Source organism: Squalius cephalus (genome assembly GCF_949319135.1).
Source record: "Squalius cephalus genome assembly, chromosome: 4".
Classification (NCBI taxonomy): domain Eukaryota; kingdom Metazoa; phylum Chordata; class Actinopteri; order Cypriniformes; family Leuciscidae; genus Squalius; species Squalius cephalus.
Window position 1 is genome coordinate 6065714 of NC_137125.1, and position 26281 is coordinate 6091994.

At 40.7% G+C, this 26281-nt stretch overlaps 2 protein-coding genes across 4 annotated transcripts in view; both read right to left on the reverse strand.

Annotated features, from left to right (window-relative positions):
* LOC307157281 (uncharacterized protein) overlaps positions 1–26281 on the reverse strand; it is a 198580-nt gene that overhangs the window by 50575 nt on the left and 121724 nt on the right. The window lies entirely within an intron of this gene.
* Positions 19366–26281, reverse strand: part of LOC307157229 (protein NLRC3-like) — a 36753-nt gene continuing 29837 nt past the window's right edge. For 2 of the 3 annotated variants that reach the window (XM_079869073.1, XM_079869074.1), the window contains exons 8-12: positions 25798–25971; positions 25518–25691; positions 24487–24660; positions 20426–20472; positions 19366–20325 (exon numbers count right to left, since the gene is read on the reverse strand). In XM_079869073.1, coding sequence (XP_079725199.1) covers positions 19784–20325; positions 20426–20472; positions 24487–24660; positions 25518–25691; positions 25798–25971 — 1111 coding nt within the window. In that variant the 3' untranslated portion in view covers positions 19366–19783. Of the gene's footprint in view, positions 20326–20425; positions 20473–24200; positions 24378–24486; positions 24661–25517; positions 25692–25797; positions 25972–26281 lie in introns of those variants that run through there. The other variant, XM_079869075.1, reaches the window with a different exon arrangement.

The following is a 26281-nucleotide window of genomic DNA, read 5'->3' on the forward strand; positions in this document are numbered from 1 at the left end:
GATCTAACAGCTGTGAGCTCTGGCTTAGTCAGGGACAGCAAGGTACCCCTGAATCCACACTTGGCCTTCACTGGCAGTGCCAGTCACCTTGCACTACAAACATCGGATTGTGAACTGCTCTAAAGTAACTATGCGCAGCATCTATCGTGTTCTAGCTAGCCAATATGATCCTCTTGGATATATTATCCCATACACCACTAGAGCGAAAATACTAGTGCAACGCTTATGGGATAAAAAGCGTGACTGGGATGACCCGCAGCTGCCAGAGGATCTCCTTAGGTTATGGAGATTGTGGGAGGAAGAGTTGAGTGATCTGGAGAAGATTTCGCTGCTGAGGTGCTATTCCAGCCCAAAAATGGACCTCTCTTCTAGCAGGCGTGACATACACGTGTTCTGTGATGCATCGGAGAAGGCTTATGGGGCTGTAGCCTATTTGCGTACTGAGAACCAAGAAGGCCAAGTTGAAATTGTATTCCTAGCAGCTAGGTCACGTGTTGCACCCCGAAAGCAGCAATCCATCCCACGCCTAGAGTTATGTGCAGCTCTCAGTGGTGCTCAGCTCTCCAAGGTCCTTGTCACCGAACTCACTATCCCCATCTGTTCCTTAACACTCTGGTCAGATTCCATTACTGTGCTTACCTGGCTGTTGTCGAGCTCTTGCCGTTACAAAGTGTTTGTGGGGACACGGGTGGCGGAGATACAAGAACTCACAGCAGCTGCAACATGGCAGCACATACGATCAGAAGACAATCCTGCGGACAACATAACACGAGGCAAACACCTCTGGGACCTTATGGAAGGAAGCCAATGGAATCAAGGGCCTTCCTTTCTTAAACTGCCACAAGCAAATTGGCCCGAGCAACCCTCCTTGTCAACTGATGAGCAGAGTAATGAGCTAAGGCAGTCTGCTTTCTGTGGATCAACTACAGTGATACCCATGCCAAATCCACAGCAATATGACACGCTAACCGAGTTCCTTGAAGCATGCAGTCAGCAGCTTTACGGGGCGGCAAAATTATCATGCGCTGATACACGGAGAGAGGTAGAGCTATTAGTGCTTCGTCAAACTCAGACAGACTCTTTCACTGCTGAGATGGCCCAATTGAAGTCAGGGAAACCGGTTTCAGGTACGAGTAGGCTTGCTTCTCTTTCTCCTGAGTTCGACCATACCACTGGACTCATTCGTGTGGGTGGGCGCCTGAGGCGTCGCAGTGAGACAGATCTAGATTTAATTCATCCTATCCTCCTTGCCCCTCAACATCCTGTGACCAGACTCATTATCAAAGATTATGATGAAAGGTTGCACCACCCTGGGCCAGAACGAGTGTTCGCAGAGATAAGGAGGACCTACTGGGTATTGCGAGGACGTGAAGCAGTTCGGCGCCACCAACGACACTGTGTAGAGTGTCGAAGATGGAAGGGACAACCAGAAGTTCCCCGTATGGCTGATTTGCCACTTGCAAGACAACAGCTCTTTAAACCTGCCTTCTTCTCAACTGGCATGGACTGCTTTGGACCCTACACAATCAAGATTGGACGTCGAAATGAGAAGAGATGGGGCATATTATTCAAGTGCCTGACAACTAGGGCAGTGTACATAGATCACTTAGCCAGTATAGATTCAGACTCATTCCTGATGGCCCTGAGAAGATTCATCTCTCGACGGGGAAAACCATATGAATTGTTAAGTGACCAAGGCACTAACTTCAAGGGCGGAGAATGAGAGCTGAAAGAATCCTTTGCTGCCTTGCACAGTGAGCTTCAACGTCACCTTGCTGCCCAACAAATCAAGTCTGTGTTCAATCCACCAGGAGCACCTCACTTTGGTGGATCCGGTCGATTAAATCAGCTCTCCAAGTTACCATCGGGGCACAAACTGTGACGGAAGAGGTCTTGAGAACAGTCTTAACTGAAACTGAAGGCATCCTGAATTCAAAACCTCTTGGCTACACATCCTCAGATGTATCTGACATTGACCCAATAACTCCCAACTGCTTTCTCATCGGACGCAGAGATGCCTCCTTGCCACAGGTAGTTTATCAGGAATCAGATGTGCTGAGCCGTCGCTGCTGGAGACACAGCCAACTGCTGGCTGATCATTTTTGGAGACATTTCATCAAATATTACTTGCCTAGTCTCCAAGCCCGCCAGAAATGGAGGTTAAATAAAGAGAATCTGCAAGTAGACGAAGTGGTGATGATTGTTGACCCTCAACTTCCTCGGGCGTTGTGGCCAGTGGGAAAAAATCACAGAAGTGTTTCCAGGAGTAGACTCCAGGGTGAGGTCAGCCACTGTAGAGGTTAAGAAAAAACTGTACACTCGACCAGTATCTCGTCTTATCAAACTTCCAGCCCTTCTTGATTAGGTGTAACTTACTATAGGGCAAACCCTTTTGTAAGATGTGCGAATTCAAACATTGAATTCGGGGGCGGCTGTTCAAAAGGCTCCTCTGTTATTGACCAATCGCACCCTTCAACGTCATCACCGATCACGTGCCAAGAAGGAAAAGCAGGTGCACCGAGCAGATGCAATGAACGTATGCTGTTCCAAGATGACTCCACTTTATCGCACGTTTGTTGGCAGCATCTGAATATTACTGATGTAATATAGTGTGCGTGAATAGAAAGTAAGTGTATTTTGTCAGTTTTTCCTCAGAATGCGCCGATCGTTCATGCCGCGATTCAGATGTATCTAGCGCCATTGCGCCATAGGAATCTGTGTTATCTAAGTAATACTGACGTTATGTTATCCCTTTATCAATATCCATAATAGCTACTGCAAGTAATACACGCAATTTACAGTAAGAGATGATAATGTGTTGGATTATTTTGTGATTTATCAGTACATGTAATTATTGATCTAAATGTGTTCAGTCACCATAAATGCGCTAAGGGCGCCATCTAGCGGACTCATACAGAATGGCTGTTCTATTTTGTTTTTCCTATTACGTTATTAAGGGCTCAATGTTATTGTTATTCATACCTGTAATGATCATTGCCTTATAATCATATTACTTACAAATGTTAAAGTAAATTTATGTAAGTCACTCATTTAAGTTTATTTCTGTATTCTGTTCCAGAACCACACCTGTTAAATTATCATCAGTAAACACTTTCAAAGAGATTTGGAGTCTGCAGAGTGAATTCACTACATTTGATGTCATTACACAGTTCTGACCGACTGTCTGCAGGGGTTCGAAATAACCCGAATTAGCATAAACTTAAACCTCAATTACAGTCTGACAATAATGACAACTGAGATTTTACAGTGTGAAATAGCTCACAGCGATGATCATGTTTGTACAGTCTGACAAGCAACAATCGTAAAGGACGATAATAAATCACACAGTGTGCACCCGGCTTTAGGCAATAGCCCTCCATTAAGCTTAACAACAAACAAGCCAGTCTTCTGGCGTTGGCTTAAAATATCATAACATAACATAGTTAAGAAATATCACACATGCAAAAGTGCTGTTTTCCCGAATATCAGCACGATTGCAAATGTGATATTAATTGTACAGTGATTCTCAACTGGTTTCGCCATGACACTCCCATGGTCATTAAGCCTCTACCATTTATTTATTTTCATTTTTTTTAGGAATTTGATCTAAAAAGTACCATCCTACATTACATAACATACACATAAGTTGTAAGAGTATGACTTATACTGATGAATAAACTGTGGCATATAAGGTAAGGCTATTAAATAGCAGTCCCAAACAAGTTTTTGTTAAAGTTAGTAAGTTGCATGTATTTGAAGAGTGTGAACAACGAGCACAATATAATGTCTGACAGGACAGGAAAGTGTGTTTTTCCGATAATGACACTGACATATAGACTGACAAAAATCTCATATGACCGCAGATACTGAATCAAGACAATGCATTTTTCTCAGACATGCTTTAGTCAACAGCAAATCTTTCAAAATAAAAGTCTTGCATCAGAAAAATAGAATTATGTTGTTTGTTGTTGTTATTTGACTACACACTCCATGACCCACTCAAAAAGGTCTTGCAACCCACCAGATGAGAAAAACTATTTTATACATCAGTTCAATAAACAAAGAGTTAATATTAAGTAGCAATTTTTAGGCACAATATTGTCAATATCGCCAACAGAAATAGTTCCAAGCAAAGACTTGCTGCCACATACTGGCGGTTTTAGTTCATATTTATGGTATCATTTCATCAGTAATCACATTAAAGTTAATAATAGCAGAGTATAGAACTATTGAATGCTAAAGAGCATTGTCTTTTTGTGAACGGGTGAATATTCAGGTTAATATTGTTTCTTTTGCATCCAAGTATCTTCAATTTCTTAAAAAGTTTCCCTAAATTAAACATTACATCCCAATAGTGTAATGCTTTCAGCTTTGCAGATATGGCTTGTTGTAGAATCAGCGATCTGCGATTTTGTGAGGAAGAGAATCATGAGAGCAGTTGAAGCAATACAGACACCTGATAATTACAAGCAGTTACAAAAGTAATAATTCATGGTACTGATTTATCGAGTCTAAAAGTAATGCAAATAGTGGAAATGAGCGGCGATGGAGAGGATCGAGTTAGGCGAGGGTATTCAGTTGCCAGGTCATTTAACCTTTAGGGGTCTAAGGTGTTTTTGGGGCCCTTGGGATGTTTTGACATGCCCTGACATTTGTGCTTTTTTCAGTTATTTATAAACATGATAATGGCAAAGGTGTAAATTCACTCTATATAGCACAAACGGGGCTACCATAATATGTAAGTAACATGTATGTAGATGTTTGTATTTTTAAGAGAATAATGTTTATGCGTGGTTATTGAAAAAAATATAAATGAAAGTTGCTGAAATAAGACCACAAAAAACATACTAAATATGTGTCCACAAGACTTTTGACTAATGGATGTTATCGCTTCGGGTTCTGGCTTCAAAATTATGTGAAAATAGTCTTGCTTTATCATTCACGTAAAACAATACATTGATTTAAATTGGTTAAGACAGGTTTTGCGTGGAAAGCCAATATGCGAGGGGGGCGTGAACGAGGAGTGGTTTACACCTGAGAATACAATGTCCCACCCACTCTGCATAATGAGCCATTAATTCAGGTGTGACACTGACTGAGCCACAATGCAAGGACAAAAGATATATTTAGAAGAAGACTTATATTGACCATTTAAGATTTTGCTTACATCTATCTTGTAAATATCTTTTGTTATTTTATTAAAAAGGTTACAATTACAACAATAATTACAATTTCAACAATATTTCAAGTGTACTCTTTCTTTGTAAAAAAAATGATTATAGGCCTACATTTTATCATATGTATTCATTAGTTTGAATATAGCCAACATTGGAACAGCTAACATCTTAGTTGATGACTTTATTTTTGACAAAAATAGTATATATATATATATATATATATATATATATATATATATATATATATATATATATATAGAACATATGAGCAGAAATTGCTAAACAAAAGCTTATTTGATGTGGCAGTATATTCTACAGTAAAAACTGTACCCAAATCTAGTCAACAAAATGTTGTCTTTCATATTTCGCCTGACTGTAACGTTGTTTTTATGAAATATTAGGGCATATAAATGTTAATTTGCAGTTTAATACGTTGCTTATACAAATAGCCTACATTTTATTTCAACATATTTCAGTCGATTTTTACTCATCTCAGTATAGCAATACAGTTTGCTAAAACATCATCATTCATTCACACAAAGAAAAGCGATTTAAGTTTAAACTTTCTTTTTGCGAGCTGTGGTAAACAGTGCGCATCTCTGCCGTTCATTCATTCATAATAACAGAAACGCGATTCACTTGAGAAGGAAAAAAACTTACTACAGTATTCCTCAGCTCAGTCGGATCCTTGCTCCTCGAAATACCTGCACTTCTGAGGTACATTTTCCATTATTATTATTCCTCAGCGCTGCGAGACGGTGTAACAAGTAGGCTACAATGATCTGATTAAACTTGTGTTTTCTCGAGCTGATATGGGGGTGTTCACAGGTTACCATGTGAATAGCGACGGGGGCGGGGCGGCCTCAGCTCATTAAAGTTAATGAAGGGAGAACGAAAAAACGGTACCTCTCCTTGCTTTCAAACGGATTACATAAGATGAGAATATTTGTTTTTTATATAAATTACTTAATTTAAAAGAAGAGAATCCAAGCTTCGTAAAGACATATCTCACGTGTCTGTGTGAGAAGTATTCGCTGAGTTACAGTTCATTTTCGGACGCGTTTCAGAATGGACTTAACTGACAGAGAGGAGGCAGAACTCGCGTCATGTTTATTTTTCTTTATTTGGCGAAAAGCACAACAGTTTGTTTTTATTGTGAGTATACACAAAAAAAACACACTTAACAGGATCGATTGATGTATAACACAAGCATATAAGATAAAAATTAATATTATAATTTTGATTCTTTTTTGCACTGATAAGGAAAAAAGCGATCAGATCACGCCGGCGCGATAGCCGACCTCAGAGGGTTAAGCCTAGTTCACACTACATGACTTTAAAACTTCGGGTTGAACTGTGCGGTTCACACTACATGACTTGCTCTCTGTGAAATCAGGAGTGTTCAAGTTGTTGAGCTGTTCACACCACACGACACAACGTGATTGATCCGCAACAGGAGGTAACGCACTACACGAGTTGACAACAACTCTGTCACCCAACGATTCTATCTTGTCTACAAACCACGTTTTGTCACGAAAAATCACGCGATAAACGAACCGGAAATGACGCGAAATGGACGAGGGCAGACTGAGCTTTCCCCCACCTGAGCCTTTGCCCGATTCTGACACAGTGATGCCCTACATGTTTGTGGGAGATGATGCATATCCCTTAAGGCATGACCTAATGAAGCCATATCCATTCAGGCAGATGGAGCACAGTCAGAGGGTTTTTAACTATCGTTTGTCTAGGGCACGAAGGGTGGTAGAGAATGCATTTGGCATTCTTGCCAACCGGTTGAGAGTGTTCAGGTCGACCATATGCTTGGAGCCAGAAAAGGTGGTGAAGATAACAATGGCTTCCCTGTGCATCCACAACTTCCTCTGCGAGCGCAGGTCAGAAGCATATGCCCCTCCAGTTTTTGCAGACTGGGAGACTGCTTACCACAACATGGTTGATGGGCAATGGAGGAATCATGGCATGGGTGCTTTCCAACCGATGGAGAACACCTCACATCACAATTGTACAGCGACAGCAAAAATGCAACGCAATCTAATGCGGGACTACTTTGTCTCACCAGCAGGAAGTGTTTCTTGGCAGGATCAACACATTTAAAAAGGAACTGATGTAGAGTTATCCCAGCAAACAGCAGGTTAAAGTCAGTTTAGGACATTTATTTTCTTGTGTGTTCAAAAGTCCTGTATTAATAAAGAATATTGTTTTGTTATTATCAATTTGTAGTGTTGTTATTCAATTTGTTATTCAATTTGTTATTATTTCAATTGCATACAAATCCAACGGTGCAGGTATGTAACAAATAAGGGCAATCTACACTGCTCAAAAAAATAAAGGGAACACTTTTTAATCAGAGAATAGCATCAAGTCAGTTAAACTCCTGGGATATTGATCTGGTCAGTTAAGTAACAGAGGGGGTTGGTAATCAGTTTCAGCTGCTTTAGTGTTAATGACATTAACAGCAGGTGCACAAGATGGGCAACAGTGAGACAACCCCCAAAACAGGAATGGTTTTACAGGTGGAGGCCACTGACATTTTTTCCCTACTCATCTTTTCGGACTGTTTTTCACCAGTTTTGCATTTGGCTAGGGTCAGTGTCACTACTGGTAGCATGAGGCGATACCTGGACCCTACAGAGGTTGCGCAGGCAGTCCAGCTCCTTCAGGATGGCTCATCAATACGTGCCATTGCCAGAAGGTTTGCTGTGTCTCCCAGCACAGTCTCAAGAGCATGGAGGAGATTCCAGGAAGACAGACAGCTACTCTAGGAGAGCTGGACAGGGCCGTAGAAGGTCCTTAACCCATCAGCAGGACCGGTATCTGCTCCTTTGTGCGAGGAGGAACATGATGAGCACTGCCAGAGCCCTACAAAATGACCTCCAGCAGGCCACTGGTGTGAATGTCTCTGACCAAACAATCAGAAACAGACTTCATGAGGGTGGCCTGAGGGCCCGACGTCCTCTAGTGGGCCCTGTGCTCACTGCCCAGCACCAGGAAGCTCGATTGGCATTTCCCGTTGAACACCAGAATTGGCAGGTCCGCCACTGGTGCCCTGTGGTTTTCACAAATGAGAGCAGGTTCACCCTGAGCACGTGACAGACAGGAAAGGGTCTGGAGAAGCCGTGGAGAATGTTATGCTGCCTGTAACATCGTTCAGCATGACCGGTTTGGTGGTGGGTCAGTGATGGTCTGGGGAGGCATATCCATGGAGGGACGCACAGACCTCTGCAGGCTAGACAATGGCACCCTGACTGCCATTAGGTATCGGGATGAAATCCTTGGATCCATTGTCAGACCCTATGCTGGTGCAGTGGGTCCTGGGTTCCTCCTGGTGCACAACAATGCCCGGCCTCATGTGGCGAGAGCATGCAGGCAGTTCCTGGAGGATGAAGGAATGATACCATTGAAGGGCCACCACGCTCACCTGACCTACGTCCAATAGAACACCTCTGGGACATTGTGTTTCGGTCCATCTGACATCACCTGGTTGCACCTCAGACTGTCCAGGAGCTCAGTGATGCGCTGGTCCAGATCTGGGAGGAAATACCCCAGGACACCATCCGTCGTCTCATTAGGAGCATGCCCCGACGTTGTCAGGCATGCATACAAGCACGTGGGGGCCATACAAACTTCTGAGTACCATTTTGAGTTGCTGCAATGAAATTTCAGCAAAATTGACAAGCCTGCTGCATCATTTTTTCACTTAGATTTCCGGGGTGTTTTTGAATTCAATCCTCTGTAGGTTGATCATTTTCATTTCCATCACACGATGTGGCATCCTTTCGTTCATAACACATTACCCAGTCCATATTAGTATAGATATCCAGCATGATATTTTTCCCCATTGAGATCTGATGTGTTTTCAAAGTGTTCCTTTCATTTTTTTGAGCAGTGTATATGTTGCAATTAAAGGAATACTCCACTTTAAAATGAAAATTCTGTCATCATATACTCACCCTCATGTTGTTTCAAACCTGTATGAATTTCTTTCTTCTACTGAACACAAAGGAAGATATTTAGAAGAATGTCAGTAACCAGACAGTTTCTGGGTCTCATTGACTTCCATATTAGGAAAAAATATATACTATGGAAGTCAATGAGACCAGAAACTGTCTGGTTACTGACATTCTTCTAAATATCTTCCTTTCTGTTCAGCAGAAGAAAGAAATTCATACAGGTTTGAAACAACACGAGGGTGAGTATATGATGACAGAATTTTCATTTTAAAGTGGAGAATTCCTTAAGTAACTTATACTACCTTTATTTATTAATCCACATTCATTATTCACAGAACATTATTAATATGCCTATACTAGGGCTGGGGTGATAAATACTAACATAGCAGATCGTGATAATTGTAAATTACGATAAGCACTGGGCATTTTTACTCGATATGGATTAATCTAACTTGCTCTGATTGGCTGTAGCTCATGACATCAGTGAGGCTGAGTCGGCCGACAGCTCTGGATATCTAGCATGCTAGATATTTTTCTGGGCTCGGTGAGGCGTCTGCGAGCGCCTTTGATGCGTTGTTGGCTCTTTCATACTAACAGATTGGCGAGCGTTCATCGCCCGCTAATCCCCCGCGATTTGCACGCGATAACACCCCGACCTGTCGGCGAGCTCAACGATTTGCAAATCGGGCTTAAATTGGTCTTAAAATCATGTAGTGTGAACTAGGCTTTAGGAGTGTATTAACGCAAACCTGACGTTTATGACATTTTAATATCCCTTTTTATCATTTCAGAATTTTTTTTTTTTTTTTTTTTTTTTAAAGAGCCAGTGGTTTTGACTCTGGCTGAGACAGTAAGGAGGTTATGATATGGATCCCATGTCAAAAGCATTCATGATGCTACTTTCTACTTTCCAAAAACTACAGGCTGGATACCTTAAAAAAAAAATCATGAGATGACAGCTATACATGCATTGCAGAGGGTAACACTTGTACAAAAGCCTTAAATTACAAATAAAAATTTAAATGGGTTGTTTTCTAAATGAATTATTGTGTGTCTTTAGGGAGAACACTGCAGCGTGCCATAGATGCACAAGTGGACATGGACCAAGGGGTTTTTGAAGGCTGCTTCAAAATAATATATGACTGCCTCAATCTAAAGTGGTCCCAGCACACCAGCTTTGAGCCCATTATTTTCTTACGCCAGCAATTGGGCTGTGCTTATTTTGAAGGTTTGAATGTAAATACTGCAGAAATTTAGTTATGATTGTAAATCGAAGATTTCTACATAATCACTGTCAAGTAGGCCATCTTTACTACTTTTCTGCCTCTAGGTCAGTGCCAACAGCAAATATACAAGCAGCCATATCATTGAAGAAATGGTGGAAATCCTCAGTGGCAGAGTTGACAAAAAATCCCCAGTGTGGGAATAATGTTTGAGAAGACCACTGACATCTCTGTCACTAAGCAATTGGGTCTTGATGTGAGGTTAGATTACTTCCTACAGTTTAAAAAAACGGACGTGTATATCCTGATTAAAGTTACTTCTGATTAAGTTTTTTTTGTTCTGATGAGAAAAGAAAGTCTTATACATCTTGGATTGCCTAAGGGTACATAGTCTGCAAATTTTTCATTTTTAGGTGGATCATTCCTCAAGGGTTGTGTGTGTTTGTTTTTATAGGGGCCTGGAATAACAATCCTGCTGCAGGCCATTTTCCACCATCTCATGGTCCGGCTGTGGCAAATGTGTGAAAAGTGGCAAATCAAGAAAAAAGCTCTGCAAAGCAGTTTTGTACAAAGGGTTTTAGCTCTGGCACCGTGCGACCCTTCAACCAATAAGAGATTGTAGATGATTGACCACTCGTTTTATTTATTATTATTGTCTAATAAATGTTAACCAAACAACATAAGACAAAGAGAAAATCACTGCTCTTAACTGAATCACTTAATAGGCATGAATGTATATTTAACTTAATAAGGACTGCAGTTTTTTTATTTTTACTTTTATCAATTTGTATAGTCTATATTTCTGCTTGAAGTTTTCAGGTTGGTCTATTTCATTTGTGTTTTTGTTCTTTTGTATTCATTTGTCCTACTACTCTTAGCTTGAGAGGGTTTTCTTTTTTTTGTTAAATTATGTTAGGCTAGTTTTAGTAGTTCAATATAGTATTTGTGAAAACAAACTCTGCAAACATGCAGCCGCCTGCGTTTGATCTACCGTTTTCATTGTCTAATTTTACAATCAATGGAAACGTGGAGTTTAATTTCAATAAAGCATGTAGGCCTAGAAAATGAATAGAAAATTAGACAGAATATGTGTTCATGTGTTATATGCAAGTAACGTGCGTTACGTAATAATATTACTTTTTTTGAGTAACAAGTAAAGTTGCCCGGTTTCGCCCCTCCCTTATTTCAACAGCTGAAATTCTCATTCACGCATTCATAACTTCAAGACTTGACTACTGCAATAGCCTTCTCTACGGACTTCCTACCAATCAACTACAAAAACTGCAATACATCCAGAACTCAGCCGCCCGCCTTCTCACCCACACCCGGTCCCGAGAACACATCACCCCTGTTCTCCAGCAGCTCCATTGGCTACCTGTTCATTATCGCATTCAATATAAGCTCCTCCTCCTCACCTACAAGTCCCTCCATAACCTGGCCCCGTTGTTCAAAAACAATTAAGAACTGAATTAAAATGAACATAGTCACATAGAATCGTGCACGTAGCAGACGCTAGTCAGAAACGAAGATGGCAGGCCAGAGCATTACATTACTGCCATGGAAGTATTCTCATTATTTTTGAAATCGTCAAAGAAAAGGAGAAGGGAAAGTTCGTTAAATGTAGATTATGTGTAGGTGAAAAGCTCTTGTCAACTCCAAAAAACACCACTTCAAATTTAAAAAAAACATCTGCATGCAGAGCACAGCACTACAGGGTTGGAAGAGAGAGGGAGCCGAATGATATACCTGCTCCCCGCCTCAAGCTAAACAACAAAAGCTTGATTTCAGTTCAAGTTCACCACCAGGTAAAACAATTAGTTCAACTGAACTCAACAGACTGGTTGCTGCTTTTATTGTTGAGGAGATGCAGCCTATCTATTATGTGCAAAAAGGGGTCAAATCACATTACATTCTAACATTGTAACATTACAATCTAAAAACAAAATAATGCTTTTTAACCCATTTAATCCCGAATTTTTCTCAGAAACAAAAATATCCAAATCATGTGTCATTAGTATCCCTTTGAAACAATCAATCATAATTTTTTTAAATTTTCATGGAAAAGTGTGTGAAAAAGTGTGTTTTATGATCGGTCACAATTGTGACCGGTGGGATACTGTGTTGTATCAACCATTGGACACACTGAATATAGGTCTATTTGACCTGTGCAGTGTCTTTGTGTGTGTGTGTGTGTGTGTGTGTGTGTGTGTGTGTGTGTGTGTTTTTGTGTGTGTGTGTGTGTGTGTGTGTTTTTGTGTGTGTGTGTGTGTTTGTGTGTGTGTGTGTGTGTGTGTGTGCGTGCATGCGTGCATAAGAGTGTATAAAATCCTTAAGATACTATCTTGAGGCCACGGGATAGTATCTTGAGGCCACGGGATAGTATCTTGAGGCCACGGGATGGTATCTTGAGGTCACGAGATGGTATCTTGAGGTCACGGGATAGTATCTCGAGGCCACGGGATAGTGTCTCGAGGCCACGGATAGTGTCTGGAGGCCAGGGGATAGTGTCTGGAGGCCACGGGATACTGTCTGGAGGCCACGGGATAGTATCACGAGGCCACGGGATAGTATCTCGAGGCCACGGGATAATGTCTGGAGGCCACGGGATAGTGTCTGGAGGCCACGGGATAGTGTCTGGAGGCCTCGGGATAGTGTCTCGAGGCCACGGGATAGTATCTCGAGGCCACGGGATAGTATCTTGAGGCCACGGGATAGTATCTCGAGGCCACGGGATAATGTCTGGAGGCCACGGGATAGTGTCTGGAGGCCACGGGATAGTGTCTGGAGGCCACGGGATAGTGTCTGGAGGCCACGGGATAGTGTCTGGAGGCCTCGGGATAGTATCTTGAGGTCACAGGATAGTATCTGGAGGCAAAGGGATACCATCTCGAGGCCACGGGATAGTGTCTGGAGGCCACGGGATAGTGTCTCGAGGCCACGGGATAGTGTCTGGAGGCCTCGGGATAGTATCTCGAGGTCACGGGATAGTATCTGGAGGCCACGGGATAGTATCTCGAGGCCACGGGATAATGTCTGGAGGCCACGGGATGGTGTCTGGAGGCCACGGGATGGTGTCTGGAGGCCACGGGATAGTGTCTAGAGGCCACGGGATAGTGTCTCGAGGCCACGGGATAGTGTCTGGAGGCCTCGGGATAGTATCTTGAGGTCACGGGATAGTATCTCGAGGCCACGGGATACCATCTCGAGGCCACGGGATACCATCTCGAGGCCACGGGATACCATCTCGAGGCCACGGGATAGTATCTTGAGGCCACGGGATAGTGTCTGGAGGCCTCGGGATAGTGTCTGGAGGCCACGGGATAGTGTCTGGAGGCCTCGGGATACCATCTGGAGGCCACGGGATAGTATCTCGAGGCCACGGGATAGTGTCTGGAGGCCACGGGATAGTGTCTGGAGGCCACGGCATAGTATCTGGAGGCCACGGGATAGTATCTCGAGGCCACGGGATAATGTCTGGAGGCCACGGGATAGTGTCTGGAGGCCACGGGATAGTGTCTGGAGGCCACGGGATAGTGTCTCGAGGCCACGGGATAGTGTCTGGAGGCCACGGGATAGTGTCTGGAGGCCTCGGGATAGTGTCTTGAGGTCACGGGATAGTATCTGGAGGCCACGGGATACCATCTCGAGGCCACGGGATAGTATCACGAGGCCACGGGATAGTGTCTGGAGGCCACGGGATAGTGTCTGGAGGCCTCGGGATAGTGTCTGGAGGCCTCGGGATAGTGTCTGGAGGCCTCGGGATAGTGTCTGGAGGCCTCGGGATAGTGTCTGGAGGCCACGGGATAGTGTCTGGAGACCACGGGATAGTGTCTGGAGACCACGGGATAGTGTCTGGAGGCCACGGGATAGTGTCTCGAGGCCTCGGGATAGTGTCTGGAGGCCACGGGATAGTGTCTCGAGGCCAAGGGATAGTGTCTCGAGGCCACGGGATAGTATCTTGGCCATTTAGGACATTTTGATGGGGTTTTTTTTTCAGCTTTTCTTCCTAGACCACTTGTGCGTGTGTGTGTTTGTGTGTGTGTGTGTGTGTGTGTGTGTGTGTGTGTGTGTGTGTGTGTGTGTGTGTGTGTGTAAAGTTAGGTAGAATTAGTTAGCTAGCTAGTGTGTGTGTGTGTGTGTGTGTTTGTGTGGAAAGTTGCAGTAGGTAGGAAGTTAGGTAGCAGCAGAATTAGCTAGCAGAATTAGCTAGCAGAATTAGCTAGCTAGCTAGTCTTCCTTGGGTCCGTGTGTGTGTGTGTGTTTCTGTGTGTGTGTTTCTGTGTGTAAAATTAGGTAGAAAGTAAGGTAGCAGCAGAAAGTAAGGTAGAACAGTTAGCCTATGTGTATTACATGTAGATACAATGGGTTATCCCACCGGTCACTATTGTTGCCGTTGACATGTTTGTGAGTTCTATGACCACATTAAATAAAGTTGAGTAATTGCAAATGCATATATCAATACTAGACACCTTAAACATGATGTGTACCAAAAATCTATGTCCTATCTTTATTTTAACATACTTTAATAACCTTTTCTTTGGGAGCTTTCTTGCTGCCATCCTCTTCTCTTGGCGCAAACAGGAAGTAAACAGCTCTGGTCATGTGACAATTTACAGTAAACATGCGACACTGCACATATTTCATTGAGACCCTTTATTATTTCAATATCTGCTGGAAATGCATTGATAGATCATTCAGTAACATTTTTATAGCCTTAGAAATGAAACATTTTTTTACGGTCACTATTGTGACCGGTGGGATTAAATGGGTTAATACACACTGTTCAAACTACATGGATATGTCACACTCTTGGTGAGATCCACACTTCCTACAGTATGTTCATAAATTAAAAACAAACTGTACATTGGCATCTGTACAAATATATGTTATTCCAGTAGTGGAGTATAACAGCAAACCACCTAGGATATAATCTAGAAAGACAGGGGGGAAAACCAAAAACACAAATGATATTACATAATGTAAATTAATGTCATATTAGTCATGTTTACCTTGAAAACATTGTTTTGTAATAGGTGATTACAGCTCTGGGTAAATCATGCAAGATCCTGAAAGAAAGACAACATTAACACAGTAAATATTGTTCCTATGCAGCATACAGAATTCAAGCAATTTATGTAATTCTGTCACACTTGCATCTCCTCTGTGAAGTTGAGCTTGAACTAACTCTGCAGTTGGTGGAGGAGGAACGTCTGGTAAGTTGAGCTTGAACTAACTCTGCAGTTGGTGGAGGAGGAACGTCTGGTAAGTTGCCCTGGGCTCCGGGGTCATCAGGCTTCAGTGTCCTCCTTCTTGACAAACCTGAAGCAGAATCTAGTCTATTCATGACAATAGACCTCTGCAGTTCTGGGATGTACATGTAGTCTTTGGTTGTTTTTAATGCATAAACACCACCTTTTTGATTTTTTTGTTGTTGTTGTACTGCCTCCTGTACCTAAGACATGAAGGTAGAGCTAAATCAAAAGATTATATTGGCATGGTATAGACCGCAATACATTTATTATTGACAATTTACCATTGAAGTTTACTCACATTTTGTTGCCCTCTGCATTCACCAATACTGGACGATGATTATGATGATTGTAGTCCAGCGCAGCAAGTAAGGTTCTGGCCTCATAAACAGGTGGTGAAAATGCAAATCTCTTGCTGGCGTACATCAAAATGTGATTTTGAAATGACTCTAGTTCAGCGGTTGTCCTGGAGTTACATGTACATACATTATCTATTGACCTTTAACAATAAGTGTAAATAAACGGCTGTGACCACAAGATAAAGTTCATAATAGACAAACTTAATGCAAAATGAAATATTACTTGTCAATTCCTTTGAGCCATCTTGCATCAAGAGCAATCCTGGACAAGGCCTCATGAGCAACAGAGCCAGGTTTCATCCATTCCTTATTGTGGTCAGCCTCCACACTGCCATGTTGACATTGTCCAAAGGCCCATGTATGTTTGTTAATCACATGATGAAGCACACCAGTCCAAAGACCCTAAAAAACACAAAATACTGTCAGCAATACTAAATGATTGTTATTATGAAAAAAAAAAAAAAAAAAAAGTCTTACCGTGAACTGTTCTCTGTTATCTGCTGCCTTACAACAAAACCAGAAATGGTTTACGATGTCTTTTATTCAGATCAAAATTATGTGTTGGCCAGCTATCATCCCAGCCTAAGAAGAAAAAAAAGGTCTTTAGTAACCTGTTTTGTGAACATCAGTGTGACTAAAGAACATATACAGCACTGCAACTCTAACAGCATGCAGTCTTTTTGCAAGGTTCTTTGCTCCATGCCACATGTCCATAGAAATGTACAATCGCATGATCCTTGTATCTGCCTTTCACTGGATCTGCACATGACATAATAACAGTATGTAATATTAACAGTATTTGCCTTCAAAACAGGTGTCCAAACTCTGACCTGGAGGGACACTGTCTTGCAATGTTTAGCTCCAACCAGCTCCAAAACACCTGCCAGGAAGTTTCTAGTGTGCCTACTAGCGTGCCTAGTTAGATCTTTATAAGCTGGTTCAGAAGAGGTTGCAGATAAACTCTGCAGGACAGTGGCCCTCCAGGACTGACTTTAGACACATCAGGTTTAAATCAATTAATAGCGTAATGTATTACAAATGGTACACATTGCTTACCCATCAAAGCAGATATCTGCCTGTGTGCATCTGTAACTACCTCCTTCAGCTTCAGTGCTTTATGAAGCTGGTCAACAGTCTGAATAAAAGCCTCTTTGTCCATGATAACAGAGTTTCTCTGGGTCTCTCTTTTTACCACATGAACTATGTCCTTTGAGTCATTTTCCATAGTGGTATAAGTGCAGTATTGTGCACAGTGTCCTGGAAGCAGAAATATAGGCATGCAACATTCATCCACACACTTTTTTGGTAAGCAGTTTGTTGAAAAAAAAAAAAAGATTACCTGGAGAGTCCATTCTTCCATCAGCTGTAATTTGTACAAACACATGATTAAGTGGATAAAAAGGAAAATTGTGATTAGAAAATGTATCAACAATGCAAAAAATGTCAGCAAAGGTTAAGACTTACCTAGGACCACAACCTCATCTTTGGACTGATGGTGCTGAATCACCTCAGCTCTCTTAATTTTCCAGAATTCCTTTACAGCATTTATGCAGTATGCATCTTGAATACTGTAAAATGTGTTTTTGGCAACAACGCCCATGTTCATGAACTGGAAAAGAAGTTCTATCTTTGCATAGTTGTTGCCAGACAGCAAGATGTTGCTTGCCAGCATGAAATCCCCTCCTTGCATACCATACTTGAATTTTGGTTGCGAATTCCATGTCCAAACATTGTGACCTCTGGAATAGAATTAAAAATAAATTTGAGAACTGTGTTTTAACTTAACTCTCAAACATCTATTCTAAATTCTTTAAACTACTCTGTGAATTAATAGTTACAAGAAAACAACCAACAGTATTACCCATTGTAAGACTATAGCAGTTCCTCTTGATGTTAGTTTCATTGTGAAGGGTGGAAGAGCATCACATTTTATATTTAGGGTGTGTTCTTTGAAAGTACACGCATTCAATGGAAACTGAAGAACATTTGCAAGCAGTTTCAAATTGTCATAGACAAGAGAAGCATGCTTTCCCACAAGGTCATCTTCACAAAGATATGTTCCTGCTCAGTGAAGGGCTCATCAACAGACTCAGTACAATCCACTTCGTCATGCACAGTTTCATCAAGCCCAATCACAGAGAAATCAATGTTAAAAGGAATACTTTGTGAATCACTCATTCTGATTTTTTTTTTTTTTTTTTTGCATTTCCTGTATCAGAACTGAAGTAAATGTGTAACTTTTTGGTTTTACATTTATAAAGAATAAAAAGAACATACCGCAAACATAAAGGTGGCACATATTCCTCATCTGAACTGTCATCAACATCATACTCATGTAACTAAGTCCACTGAAGCAAGCGTATGTAGAACCCAAATGCAGTTTAATGAAAATCAGAATCAGACATAGAAACAAAAGAACATGGCAAGGCATGGCGAAAACAATCTCAGAAACATGAACTTACTTAGTGGTTACATCAGCAATACAAGACCCCGACACATGGCAAACATGAGGGCTTAAATACACACAAGACTAATGACTAGAAAAGGGACACCTGTGAACAATGATCAAACAATCAGACAATAAACTCATGACAAGACACATGGCAGGATCACATGAATACAAGGGATCACATGACAGACAAGGAAGCAAACATGACAAGAACAAAACCAGACCAAAACCGTGACAGAATCCCCCCCTCTAAGGGCGTCTCCCGACGCCCAGCAAAACATAAAAGTCCAGGTGGGTGGTGGAGCGGAGGCGGTTTTGGGGGAGGGATGGTGGGCCAGGCCTGGGCCATGACGAGACGTGGGCGGGTCTGGGCCGTGACGAAGCTTGGGCGGACCAGGGCCGTGACGAAGCTTGGCGTGACGAAGCTTGGGCGGACCAGACAGCTCCGGTGGCCAGGGCGGACCTAACAGCTCTAGAGTGTGTGGCATGAAGCTCTAGAGTTATTTGTTCAAATTTAAATATTCAATTAATAAAAAGGACCCCAATTACCGCTAAAGTAATAATTGCATGGTATCTAAGGTAATACTTGTTCAGTTCAATTAAGTAAAGTTTGTACGTATTTGAACATTTTTACACATTTTAGTAAATAAAATAATTATTTTATGTTAGACTCAAAAGAAAAATAACTAATTTAAAAAGTAAATATTCTGGCAGCTTCTTTCAATGCTTGAAATAGATCCTATAGTAATTTAATATGGCTTTACCGTAGTTACACTAAATACATTTAATTAAATTACCTGATTAATGTCATATTTTATAATATCAGAAACTTTCCTTAAGATCATTTTTCTGTCTTGTGGGGAATCGATAACATTCATGAGTCATACAACATTCATACAACATTCATTTCACATATTCATCATGAATTCAAACCTGATATAAAGATGATTTGACATTTTATTAGAACCAACAGAGAATAATCAAACAAAGAAAAATTATTTTACAAAGATAAAATATAAGAATTACATGTTCTTCATGATTGATGTTTGTGAAAGGTACTTTTCAAATGCAGGATAATTTTGATAGTAATAATACAAATAATAAATATGACACTAAAGTAAAAACAACTGTAGGCTCATTAAAGCACAGAAACACAGATCGACACACACACACACACACACACACACACACACACACACACACACACATATTGATCTTACTGTCAGGATATATTACACACATTTTTATTCTGACATGTTATTTTACTGATAAAATAAGATATTACATCTATAACATCTCACTGCCACTGATTTATCAAGCATTATGGGTAGAATTTCTCTACAATCTATTCTGATTCATTAACAAAGTTTCAATGATGATCCAACATTATAAAGACTAAACCCAGGATAGAGTGTGTGAGTGAATGTGGTCTGGACTGTGTGTATGAGGCTTTTTGTGTCTCTGTCGACGCTGTAGAAGGACAGAGTTCCTGCACTGTGATCCACATACACTCCTATTCTACTGCTGATGGACTCTACAGGGACTTTAGACTCTATGCTATTGTGTCTGAATGAGTAACTGGAGGGATTGGAGGGAGTGCAGAACAAACTCCAGGACTGATTATTATTTCCAAACACACTCTCTTTCCCATATCCCTTCCTGCTGATGCTCTTATATGACACTGATATACAAACACCAGGACCACTCCACTCAATCTCCCAGTAACAGCGGCCACACACACTCTCTCTACACAACACCTGAGAAATCACGTCAAATCTGTCTGGATGATCAGATTCAGGATACGGCTGAGACTCTTCCACTAATGTCACCTTTTTGTTCTCCTCAGACAGACTGATACGCTTGTGTGCTGTGTTTGAATCCAGTGAGAGAAAACAGGCATCTGAACAAAAGATGAGAGACAGTTATAACACAACAACAAAGAATAAAGCTGTGTGTGTTTGTTTGTGTGCGTGTGTGAGTGTGTATTTGTTTAGACATACATTTGTGTAGTCCGGCTGTAATCCTGGATTTTGCTCCATGATCCACACTATAAAACACACAGAGTCACATTCAATCAGTAATCAAACACAAAATCAGAATATAGCTGAAAGCAGAATTTCGGGGACAAGCTTGCAATACGGAGCAGGAAGAGCAAAAACAGCAGAAATTTAACATACATGGAAAAACAGCTGGTTCAGAAGTACAGGTGAAAATGAACTCAAAATGAACAGAAGTTCAGATGAGAATGAATACAAAATTAACTAAAAAAAAGACTTATTCCTAATACTAGAAGAAGAAAGATTAGTACAATGCTTACTCCAGTGGTTCCCAATCCTGGTCCTGGGGACCCACAGCTCTGCACAGTTTGTATGTCTCCCTCATTTAACACACCTGATTCAGATCATCATCTCGTTAGGAAAGAGCTCTATGAACTGAACTGGGTGTGTCAGATAAAGGAGACATATAAAATGTGCAGAGCTGTGGGTCCCCAGGACCAGGATTGGGAACCACTGGCTTACTCTGATAATAAAGCAATTGAAATGACACAACATTACACACAATTTTATAACGTTGTACTACACGGTCAGATGCCTGTCACTTATCTCTTTGCCCCACTGGGAAAATGTGTTTTCACTAAGATGCCGAAGTTCCAAAGTTCAAGTGAGAATCAACTCAAAATGAGGATTTTTTATATAAATGCACCACGTTATATTTAATGAGTTCCTTCTCAGAAAGACACCATGTGTGGAACAAGCAACTTTTGCACCACTTCTGGCCACAGTACCTCTTGCGGTCTGGGCATGTGCCACACAAGATTCGAACCCACGACCAGGGGTGGGTTTCCCGAAAGCATCGTTGGCCAACTATGGTCGCAAGTTCCGTCGTTACCAATAGAGTTCAATGGACATTGCGATGAACTTGCGACCATAGTTGGCCAACGATGCTTTCGGGAAACGCACCCCAGAATGGTTCGGGTTTGTTGCATGTGGTTTAGCAGCTTACGCCACTCAGTTGACGCCGACTTACCAAGCTGCAGAGGAGAGGGTTCAGAGTGAGACTGAGCACACAAACAGTGTTGCCAACTGTTTTCAAAGGAAAGTAGCTAACGCCTCCCCTAAAAGTTGCTAAATGTTGCTAGATGGGGTCATATGTCAATTAGCATATGCATGACGTCATCACGGCGTACTTACGTTCTGCCTGCCTAATGTTTTTTCTCATTAAAATCATGCTCACATACTGTATTAATATAATATAATATAATATAATATAATATAATATAATATAACCGAATGTCCAATAAAACTGTTCTCATTTACTATATTTTTTGTCAGACAGAACGAGTAGCTATTGAATGACTATTTTTTATATGTAAAATTATCTGAATTGAGAGAGTTCGGAAACTGGGTGAACTAGAGCAGTGAGTAAAGTGATAGTGATTATTACAAGTGATAAGCACAAGAAAAGAAAGGAAAATAAAATGGTCAAACTAAATTCTTTAATGCGAGACACTACAGGTGAATAGGGTAAAATTTTTAACTAGCAGATATCACCATGAAACTTTCCCAGTTGATTACCTACATTAAGATGAGAAAAAAATGTATTACAAGTTTTCTGTATTTAATGTTTAAATATGCAAATTAGGCAATATCTAATTAAATATGCGCTAATTTGTATATATTTTTAAAAACGAAATCTGAGTATTGGATAAAGCCAGATTAAAAATGATTTTTTAATTGTGTTCACATATTAGATGGGGAAAAAATTACAGAGGGATTTATGGATATCTACTTTTGTTATCCTGTAAATCAGAATATACTGTCAATAGCCTTAAAAAAATGATTTTCGCCATGTTTTTTGGAATAAAATGTTATATAAATCAGGCTAGGAATAATATATTTACAAATCCCTGAGTAAATGTCTTCATAATATAACTAGGTACACAACTGGAAAGTTTGGTGTATATAGGTGCTACAGAAGTGGAGATTTCGGACTTGGAGTATGAGAGAAAGGTCATTTTGAGAAAACGGGCTTTAAAGATATATCATCAGCCAATGAGACTGCGCATTCAGCCCTTTTACTTTCGCGATTGGTTGCTGATAAAAAGGAAATGACCATATTTGGATCCGAGACCAAAAAATGACGAGTTTTTGTCACACCCAAAAAGGGGCAAATTTGACAAGCTATAATAAATGTTCTTGGGGGTATTTTGAGCTGAAATTTCACAGACACATTCTGGGGACACCATAGATATATATTACATCTTGTAAAAAGTGGAATAATATGTCACAATTTAGCGATACTAAGTCTTAGATAAGGGGGGCCTGCCCGATCTCAGTTTCTGGAACAACCTTCTTCACAGCTGGAACAGCATATCTTTTTTCTATAATGGCATTCCCGAATAATCCGTAGCTTTGGATCCATTTACTGATGCCGCTTCCTCTTAAGGGTCATCACATGCGGTCTTAATGCACATTTGACTTACGCGACTCTCCGAACTAGACCACATTATACATTACTCACATCCTCTTTCGTTAACACTAAAGATAACTTTGTTACTAGCAAGAGTAAGGTAAGTTCACCGCATATCATAAACCTTGCCTATAAAACCTCCTTAGGCAAGTATACTATCTATAGAAACTCTGGTTTTGGTGGTAGTTTCCCTTACTTATTTACTTAATTACAGTCTACTGTGTGGCTGCTTTCTCCATTAGGCCTATCGAGGCTATCTCACGCACCCAAGTTGCCTTCTCCTCACCACGGCCTAATGTGGCCTCCTTTTCATGACCTATGCAGTTTGATATCATGTCATTCATTAAACACTTCATTCATTGACCTCAGATCTAGCCAATCACCACTGGACATATTGAGTATTTAAGCCCGGTTAACACCCATTACAACGTTCGCAGAAACTGATGCCAGCGTTCACCCCCATCCTCCCCACCACCACCAGGTCGTTCTCTTGCCTCCTGAGTCTTTCTGGTAGAACTACTTTTCTTGTGCGTTTACTGAAAATAATTGCACACCTTAGAATGTTCATCAACCAATCAGAATAAAGCATTCAACAGCCCTGTGGTAAAACTAGAGCTAAACCTCTCTAAATTCTCAATAAGAACTTTATGTAATGTAGTAATGTAATCTATAATAAAGCGTAACAGTTCCACTATTACAGAATGTAATTTTCCTCCCGGCCACTAGGGTCACTGGGGAGGAAGTTGTCGCTAGGACATGGTTTATCTAAGGTGAGTGAGAAAAGAAGAAGGGGGAAGTTAACAGGTGGAATGGGGAGATTGTGAATGGCTATATGAGAGGGTATCCCATTACTTACCTGTATTCAATGTTAAGTGAATTTATTTTATGCTTAACTGGTGATGTTTTGACATATTGCTAAACATTGAATGAGTATTGATATGCTCTTTGTTTGGAGTCTGTAGAAAACGCCTGCAGGAAGGAGTAATGTGGATACATAAAAGGACTGAAAGGACTGTGGGCGAAAGAAGATACTGATTTTTTCCTTGCATCATTGTGGATTGGATTTTGTTGCTTGGACTCGGTCTTCTTTCACGATTTCTTTCAGAGACTTGGACCACATCTTTCAGGCCCCTTTGGACTCTTATCAGATAAGTTGTGTTTCAATGTGATTGTCTAAGTGATGGTATCCAGGGAACTGAGGGTATTTAAACAAATGAGAAATACTTGAATACTACTATTGTGTCCATCTGAGATTGAAACAAGCGGCTTATGATTGTCAAAGTACAGTTTATTTTGTTTTCTTCTGGGGTTTTGTTTTCAATCTTTTGTTGATTCATGTTTATTTTGGGGAGTTGTCATTTTCACTGTGCTATAAAGCAATATAAAGTAAGTCAGATGGTTCCTTCACTCTGAAGATTCTGGTGTGATTTTAACAGACATTTTCCATAGGTAGAACCCCTTTTTTTCTGTGTAGCCCTTTACCTGAGTATAGAGTGGAGGTGGTTACAAAAGTGTAACTGGTTTGTAATAAGTGTAGATTGTAATGCTGTTTTTTGAGTTGTTTAATCAAAACTCTTCCTGCTCTACATACTTGAGTTTATCCAGTCTGTAGTTTGGATCCTCCAGTTTATCAGTGAGCAACGTGACTCCTGAATCTCCTGGGTGATTGTAGCTCAGATCCAGCTCTCTCAGGTTTGAGGGGTTTGAACTCAGAGCTGAAGACACATAACCACAGCCTTCCTCTGTCACCATACAGCCAGACAATCTACAAAGACATACAGCAACAGTCCACATGACATTAGTTTGGCTTTCAAATCAGCCTCTTTCACACAATGACCTGTGTAGTTTATATTTTCAGCTGTTATTTTCTGTAGATTCTTTCTTAAAATTAACAAAAACATTAATTAGCATGGCATTAATTATGATCATGCTTTTCTCATGGTTGTCATAGAAGTCACACTACCAGAATTTCATCTAAGGTCAAATTTGATTGCAATAGTCAATGATTGACCATTTTAATGTAACACTACATGTAATGTTAGTGATCAAACATTTCAGATTTTGACTTAGGAGCAGAGGAATCTTTTCAAGAGTTTACTAAATTTGTCCCTGACAGACAAATTGTGGCCCTCCACCAGCAGGGAACAGTAAAGGGCACCATTAAGTAGTGAGTTTAGGTATAGGGGTGAAACCCTGAAGTGACATTTTTAATTTCTCTCACCTTAATTATTTCATTTACTTCTACACTGCTTCAGTGTTACTTTTTTAACACTCTGAATGTGGAATATATAAACACTTAGCAGTGTACATTACTGGGGATTTTGATGTGACCAATCATCCTGGAGAAGATCGATGTTAAAGTAAGATTTTTGCACCAGAATGCAGGTAGCAAGGTCAAGCCCCAGAGATGATGTTAATTGGTGTGGTGTTGAATATTGGTATTGAATGCATTATTTTTTTATTGTAAATGTCATTTGCAAAATGGTAAATTACATCCCTGCAAATGTTGTTTTTGTCTCTTGTTCTGGCATTCCATTGAGAGCAGATTTGTTGAAAAAATGTCATCATTATTTATTTTGATAATATACTTTTATATTAATTGTTTAATGGAAAACCATTTACCTCAATGTCTGTAGCTGACAGTTTGGACTCTTCATTTCATCACAAAGAAGCTTCATTCCTGAATCCTGCAGGTCATTGTTATTCAGGTCCAGCTCTCTCAGGACAGAGATTGAGGATTGTAAAACTGAAGACAAACTCTCACAAGACTGAGCAGTGAAATTACACATGGAACACCTGAATAAGAAAAGCACAATGTAATTGCATACAGAATAAATTTTAGCAGAATGATTTTACATAATTAATGCAAAATCAAATCAAATGTAAGTATTTGAATTCAGACCTCAGTGTCTTCAGCTGACAGTTTGGACTCGTCAGTCCATCAGAAAGAAGCTTCACTCCTGAATCCTGCAGGTCATTGTTACTCAGGTCCAGCTCTCTCAGGGCAGTGTTTGAGGATTGAAGAACTGAAGACAAACTCTCACAAGTTTGAACAGTGAGATTACAGCTATGTAACCTGTGTGGAGAACAAAACAAACAGCAATATTCATGTGTTTTTCATGTAGGGTTTATAACAGGGGTTCTCAACTCATACCCTTGAGATCCACTCTCTGGCCGAGTTTAGCTCAAACCCTTATCAAATACACCTGAACAAGTTAATCAAGGTCATCTGGATTACTAGAAAGTTGCAGGCAGGTGAGTCTGATCAGGGTTGGATTTAAACTCTGCAGGAAAGTGGATCTTGAGGGCCTGACTTGAGAACCCTTGGTTTAAAGAAACCTGTTCATGCTTTCATCACCAGCAGGGTGTATTATTGTAATGGACTC